The sequence below is a fragment of the Nematolebias whitei genome, chromosome 12 (genome assembly GCF_014905685.2).
Source record: "Nematolebias whitei isolate Nwh7 chromosome 12, NemWhi1, whole genome shotgun sequence".
NCBI classification, from domain to species: domain Eukaryota; kingdom Metazoa; phylum Chordata; class Actinopteri; order Cyprinodontiformes; family Rivulidae; genus Nematolebias; species Nematolebias whitei.
In genome coordinates, this window is record NC_056509.1 from 30920470 (window position 1) to 30927740 (window position 7271).

At 39.3% G+C, this 7271-nt stretch overlaps 1 protein-coding gene across 1 annotated transcript; it reads right to left on the reverse strand.

The window, feature by feature from the left end:
• Positions 1 to 1142: 1142 nt before the first annotated feature.
• iyd (iodotyrosine deiodinase) lies at positions 1143 to 3521 on the reverse strand. The gene is made up of 5 exons (XM_037685402.1): positions 3280 to 3521; positions 2080 to 2277; positions 1806 to 1965; positions 1516 to 1672; positions 1143 to 1325 (listed from the first exon to the last, which is right to left on the reverse strand). The coding sequence occupies exons 1-5, from the start codon at positions 3476 to 3478 to the stop codon at positions 1143 to 1145; spliced, it is 897 nt and encodes a 298-aa protein (XP_037541330.1). The 5' UTR covers positions 3479 to 3521.
• Positions 3522 to 7271: the final 3750 nt, after the last annotated feature.

The following is a 7271-nucleotide window of genomic DNA, read 5'->3' on the forward strand; positions in this document are numbered from 1 at the left end:
CTTTGTGATACTGACCTCTACAGGTAGCAATGGAAATGACACATGAGCCGTGTAAGAAAAACGTATTTAAGTTTAATTCGATGATAAACAGATTGTTTAACATATTTTTGCTGGAAATATAACATAAAAATGTATATAATAAAGTAGAAAAGTTTCATTGTTATTCAGTAAGCACAATTACTTCACATGCAGAAATACAGAAAAAAATGTGGGTTACATTTTACAACAGTGTTTTTGTTTTAAAAAAATAATAATTTCATTTTGATTTTTACATATTTTATACTTTGGTAGATACTGAATCAAACAAATTCTGCAGGTGAAATAAGAAAATTTGTTAAAATCTACAGTTTTCAACTTCAACAAAATGTAAAAAATATTTTTGAACCTTTCAAACCGGGATTTGTCGACGAGTCAAATTTGTGTTTTATATACAAACTGACTCTAGAATTATTAATGGCTTTTCAAGCCTAATTATTTTACAAGTCTCACTGTACAAAAACAATTGTGTGGACGGTACCTAAGTACAGTATATTATATAAAAAGCATCCATCAATTTCTTTCACTATTCTTTTTGTTGACATGTAGCCTCAAATATAATTAATATCAAAGCACAAATTTCAGAAAGAAAGAAGAAAAAAACAACAACACAGAGACAAGTTTGCATCTGTTGAAACTTGGTTTGAACTCTTTGACACATATCAGGTCTGAGAGTGTGAGTTCCAGCATGGCTGCTTTTTAATAAAATGACAATATCAATATTGTATATTTTGTATTTAGATCACAAGATTTTAAAGAGGTACCAGCTGTATCTTTCTGAAAAATACAACAAATAATAATTATTAAAAAAAAACTTCAAATCATGTCCACAATTAATTAAATGTTTTCAGACCTTGACCTCACTGAGCAAATAACAAGCTTCACATAATTTTATGTAACTCTGAAACATGAGGGTTTATGTAAAAAAAATTAAAAAAAAGTCTTTATTAATGCATTTCAAGGAGCAAAACAGTTTTCAGTGTCAGCGGGCCATTCTTATAACAAAATTAAAACACACAATAGCCTTCTAGTCTTGGCAGATAAGAGGAGTCCTTTTAGACGTTAAAAAAGGTTTGCTTTATAGACACTATTCCAAAATCATTTGTTTAGATGTGCACCATAATATCATCCAGATGTTTGCGTTTCAAGTCTGGCACGGTGGCGTCAGCAGCAGGATAACCCACAGGCAGCAGCAGCAGCAGCTTCTCGTTGGCGGGCCGTTTCAGAAGGAGCCTGAGCTGGGGGCCACAGTTGAGGGGTGTCGATGTGACGGTAACAAGTCCCGCGTTCTGACAGGAAAATGTAAAACAATTAAAAAAAACAGAAATTTAGCTCTCTTACCAGATGATAAACTTAATTTGATTACGCATGAAGGAAATTCAACTTGATTAATGCTGAGGCTGTTGGAGAGAGACACAAATAAACTCAACAATCTGGGATTTTTTAATCTACGTTTCACAGGATTAGGTTATTTCTCACCTGTAAGGCAGCCAGCAGTATTCCACAGGATATGGAGACACTGATTTCATTGTAATAATGTGTCTTTTTCTTGCCATTTGGTAGAATCCCATATGCTTGTTTAAAGATAAGGATCAGGTATGGAGCAACATCCAGATACTCTTTAATCCAGTTTGTCCTGCAGGAAGAAGAACAATGGCATTAGAAATTGCAGAACAAAATGAGCAGAATATGGGTTGGAAAACCATTTATTGTGTTTTTAGTGTATTGACACAAATGGGATTTTGTGTAAAGTAAAAACAACGTGTCACCTGAGTTTGGACAAATCATTGACCCACTTATCCCCCATCCTCTGATGGTAGTTCACCTCCTCCTCTTCCTCCACTATCAGTCTGATCTGATGCTTCGTCTTGGGATCTGACACCACAACAAACGACCACGGTTCTGTGTGGGCTCCGCTGGGTGCTGTTCCTAATCAGAGAAAGGCAGGCAGAGAAGCAAACAAACAAAAACAACAAAGATCAAGGTCAAGATCCTTTTTTTTCTTCTTAGCTTTAATCAAAGACTGTGAATTGATTTGCATGCCTGCAGTAAGAATGATGTTATCGATGACTTTTCTCGAGACCGGCTCAGAGCTGATGAATCGAACAGACCGCCGCTGGTTCATCAGGGAGTAAAAATTATCGGACCTCTGAAGCATCGTCTCCTCAGGGTAACGAGGATGTGAGTAGGGCACATGTGCAAACTCCTCATCATCATCTCCATCCACCCACTCATCCTCATCTAAAAGAATGACCAGTAAAAAAAAAAGAGTTAGTTTTTTTAAATGAAGGTATTTAAAAGAAAATGAAAAGAAAAAGAAAGAATAGTGCACTGTCTAGCACAGAGGTCTGCAACCTGCGACTCACATTCGGCTCTTTGGTTCCTCTGCAGCAGCTCTTACAAGCTTTGCCCAAAACTAACAGAAAACTGAATTTTATTGGTTGTTATACAAACAAAAAATACGAATTTTGGCAGTTTTCCTGTCATTTCTTTTGCAAATATGTACTGGAACAAGAACAAGGAGTAAAAATACTCACTTTTCCTTTATGCTTTATTTATATACTTAATTAATTTTTCCACAATTAAAAAGTTACATAGATTTGCATAGTTCATAGTTTTTACAAGAATTTGGTCTTTTTATTTGTCTTGAAAAAATATCAATAAGTGCAAGCCATTAGATATTTTTAGCTTTATAGTGTCACCCCTAGTGGCCACAAAAGCCCCCTCCAGCAAATCTGAAGTGGCCCACGGTCCACCAGTTGGTAACAGTTGTAGCATGTTGATGCGGCTCTGAACACTTTTAGTTTAGTGAACAAAGGTGTAAAAATGGCTCGTTTGATCGTAAAGGTTGCAGACCCCTGGTCCAGCATGAGCCATGAACAAAGCAACGTGATGTGCCAGAGTTATATCAACATAAAGAAAGATGGCAGAATATTTAAATAAGTATGTACCCTGGTAATAATTGTTAGTTTTCCCAACAAATTATGTCAGTAAACACTACTGATGTGTTATTTTTTAATACTAACAGTTAACTGAACAGCTGCTGGACTTGAATAAACCAATCACAACTAATCCCATACAACAAACACAGGCCACCACCTGCTCAGAAACCACAGCATATCTACCAGTTCAGACTGACCTTTCCAGGAATGATGAAATGAAATCAGTCGTTAAATTACGTCAGCCATGCAAAAATTGTACAATTCGGACAAAATAAGGAATTCTTCCTAGGTTTGTGCTCACCTCCTCCTGCTGCTGTAATTTCTGTATCATCCAGTAAGTCTTGGTCCACCCAGGGTCTAAAGTCTGTTTTGGAGGTCCCTTTGGTTTGTGCTGGGGCTCTGGAGGTGGTCTCTGCATCCCTAGATCTCAGAAACAAGAAGCCTATCACCAGGCACAGGACCAGAGCGAGGACAGGTGTGAGGACGGACAGGAGAGCCATGACTGAGGACCCGGCTCGCTTCAGCTGAGTCCTGATGTTATGACACTCCACTTCTCTTATCTGAAGTGGGTCCGTCTACGTCAGAAGCAGAATGACTCTTGAACCTCACATTCACCCGATCATCAGAAAATCAGGCCAGCCTGCAGAGTTTAAAATCTGTATTACAAAGTCCTGCGCTGAAGTTAATATTCCACCTCATTCTTTCTGAGATCAACTCTGTTTATAAAAGCAAACAATCAAAAAGCAAAACCTCGAATAAACCAGTTTAATTCTACAGTTCCATTAGAAAAACTAACTTAACTTTTTGCTGGAAAATAAACAAAATGTTGTGCCCATTTTACCTCGGCTCATGTAAACTTGTTCCACTTGAGCATTTAGACATTTGAAAAAGTTCCGTTTCAAGTTCTTGTTTGTTCAGATTATCTCTGAAACCCTGTGCATTTTTTCTTTTGTAAACAAACATCCTTTTGTTCCAAAGTTAAACATATGTGGCCATTTGGACACACGAACCAGTGATGAAACTGTAGGTAAAATTAAGAATGGGGATGCTCTGAGCATTATTTGAATCTATGTTTGCAGATGAATACTAGTTCTAGAAATTTTCTTCACTTACATGGCAGTTCCTATTGTACAATATGTTGTCCAAAATGCATTATGTTGCACAGGAACAGTTGTTAGTTTTTCTCTCTTCTGGAATAAAGCATGTACAAAGTACTAGAGCTGGAGGCCAGGGAACTACTGCGCACATTCATAAAAGTTGATGTGGTGGATTTCAATCTGGCAAAAGGTAGAAGGTGTTGAAGAAATAGCACTGGACAGAGAGTAACCATTGATGTCCCAGGCCAAGTAAGAGGGAATATTACAATGTGTGCAGTCATCTCAGAACACAGCCTCTTAACCTTAAAACTGTCTTGGTCCATTCAACACATGGCATCTGCTGTTTTTTTAAGACACACTTAAGGGACATGATCCTTGAGAATGAGAGGAGTCAAAATCACCTGAACAAGTATGTTGTTGTATGGGATAATGTGCATTTTCACCACTCACATCTGGTCAGACAGTGGTTTGCAGAACATGAAAGGATGCTAGTGGACTATCTCCCACTACTCCCCATTCCTTAATCCAATAGTGTAGTTTTTCTCTGCCTGGAGGTGGAAGGTATGACCACATGTCCAAATGGCCCTGCTAGTGGCCATGAATGCAGCATGTGATGACACAGCAGAGTCCTGCAGAGGGTGGATTCCCCACTTGAGGAGATACTTTCCTTGCTGCAGTGCCAGGGATGATATTCGCTGCGATGTTGATGAAAATATGTGGCCAGACAGACAGGAACATCTGGATGTGCAAGAATGATTCACAGTACTGTGCATGTTGTATGGTCCAATTCAGTTCCAACGGGCTGCATTGTTGTTTATAGTTTATAGTTGTGCGCAGCTCAACTCAAGGGCATTTCTTATGTTTGTTGTAAGGAAGTTTGTACTTTGCTTTTACTCAATGCTGTGAACAAGTTAGGATTGTAAAGATCATATGCCATAAAAATGTGAAACATGCATGTTTAGTGTCTTGAACTCATTTACAGCACTAAATACTTTAATGTTTAACTTAACTGTAGATATCAAATGGCTATGCAAATCGTGTATAGTGCTGTCTTGAACATTTTCAGGTAGCAACACAAAGATCTGACTTTTATTTGCCTTGGAAAACTTTTACAGAGTGAACTGTCAACGTGAAAACATAAAGCCATTGTGGTGTCAGGACTTGTCATTTTGAGAACACTGACACTTTCATTGACATGAATACTTGCTTTTGAGGAATGAACTATTCGTCTCGAGCTAGTGACACACTTTTGCATGTTATCAACTAGGTTTTGCAATTTGTACTAACTGTTTAGAGAAATGCACCAACTGCTGAGCAAATTTAAAATCATGTGAGAAATGCACCAGAGCAACTGAGAAAAAGAGTAAATGTCACTGAGAGGGGTGCGTTATTTGATGATGAATTAAAATTTGTTTTTATAATGCATTCTAATGTGGCCATTCCCCCCCCCCCCCACCCCCCCCCCCCCCCTCGCAAAAGTACCTGTAAAACCGGGTTAAAATTAAATCTCAGGAAGTCCCACATTTCACTGATCACATCAACTCTGTGGATAAATGCATCAAGTTCACACAAAAAGATGTAAACGATGACAGGTTGGCTTTTTGGATTGGGAGGTCTCAGTTTCTGATGGATGACAACTGACCGCAAACCCACCCACACAGAGCAGTACTTGAGGTTTGACTCCCATCACCCTCTGGAGCACAAGTTAGGAGTCATCAGGACTCTGTACCACAGAGCAGACAGCGTCCCCACTAGCTCAGGAGCCAGGCAGAAGGAGAAATCCTACACACGACAGGTCCTGGAGCAATATAGATATCCTAACTGGGCCTTCCTGAAAGCAGAGAAGAAACCCAAACAGGACTCCAACCAGGTGAAAAGGAAGAACCCAGACCAGTGGTCATCCCTTATGTTGCAGGAGTATCAGAGAAATTGAGACTTTTTTTTCTAAACATAACGTCCCAGTGGCTTTTAAACCCCAAAATACATTACGGCAAAGACTGGTTCATCCCAAAGATCCAGTCCCCCGGCACAAACAGAGTAATGTTGTGTATGCTGTTCAGTGTCAGGAGGGCTGTGATCAGTCTTACATCGGGGAAACTAAACAACCACTGGCCAAAAGGATGGACCAGCACAGAAGATCAACATCATCAGGCCAGGACTCTGCGGTCTACACTCATCTCCAGGCCAGCGGTCACTCTTTCAGGGATGAAGATGTTCATATCCTGGATGGAGAGGAACGATGGTTTGAGAGAGGAGTAAAGGAGGCCATCTTTGTGAAAAGAAATCGTCCATCGTTAAACAGGGGTGGAGGCCTCCGGGTTCAACTGTCCCCCTCTTACAATGCTGTGAATGCTAGTATCACTCAGCCCTCTGTGAACAGCACGTGGTAATCAGAGCACTTACAATCGGTCGTTAGGCTGATGATCCTCCTTTTACATGTGCTCGGCTGCACCAGCATCCATATGAGGAGGTGCTGTTTATAAGACTGAGTTTGTTGCAGCTCCTCAGACTGAAGACGTCTTTTGACTAAAAGACAAAAAGTTTCAACAAAGAAGAATCCGTTCTTTTTTACTCACATGAGTAAAAAATGCAGAAGTTATTAAATGAAAGTGTTTGAGAATTTTAAAGTATAAAATTGTCAGTTAAAATAGGGCTTACAGATAAAATGTGTGCACGTTTACTCAAAAATATTGGTCGTAAACAACCCAAATAAAACAAACCTACACCAAATATATTGGACTAACAGTAACAGCTCGTTTTTACAGTGCACACAAACAGAAAATGAGTGGAGAAATCACATGGAATTAAAAATAACTGTTGATCCAAACCCAGTTTAAAGAAAATTGGGAAGTTCAAGACTTTTGCACAATTCTTTAAATTAATTTGCCTGCTGTGTTCAAGCACAAGGTGGCAGGAGAGAGGAATTAATCCACCCCAACACATCAACTGCTGGTGCGCATGGAAGCCCATTGAGGGAAATCAGCTAACACGCTGCAAATAATAAACTAACCCCCACTTTGAAATCAACATTTGTGATAAAACTTGCCATACCAAAGTAAATTTAAAGAGTTTAAATAAAGTATTGGCAGATTCTGTGCAGGTTCCTCCTCCAATCATCCATCAGCAGAAGAGCAGAGTTGGATTTCATCCTCCAAACAGCTCCGTCCATCGTCGTTTCTTGCAGCGCGCGCTCCTC

Bases quoted from the DNA above. Each gene is read 5' to 3' on its own strand.
- iyd (XM_037685402.1), bottom strand. From the start codon at position 3,478: ATGGCTCTCCTGTCCGTCCTCACACCTGTCCTCGCTCTGGTCCTGTGC. The intron at 2,278-3,279 runs GTGAGCACAAAC...TCATTCTTTTAG, and splicing joins AATTACAGCAGCAGGAGGAG to ATGAGGATGAGTGGGTGGAT. The intron at 1,673-1,805 runs GTGACACGTTGT...TTCTTCCTGCAG, and splicing joins AATGATTTGTCCAAACTCAG to GACAAACTGGATTAAAGAGT.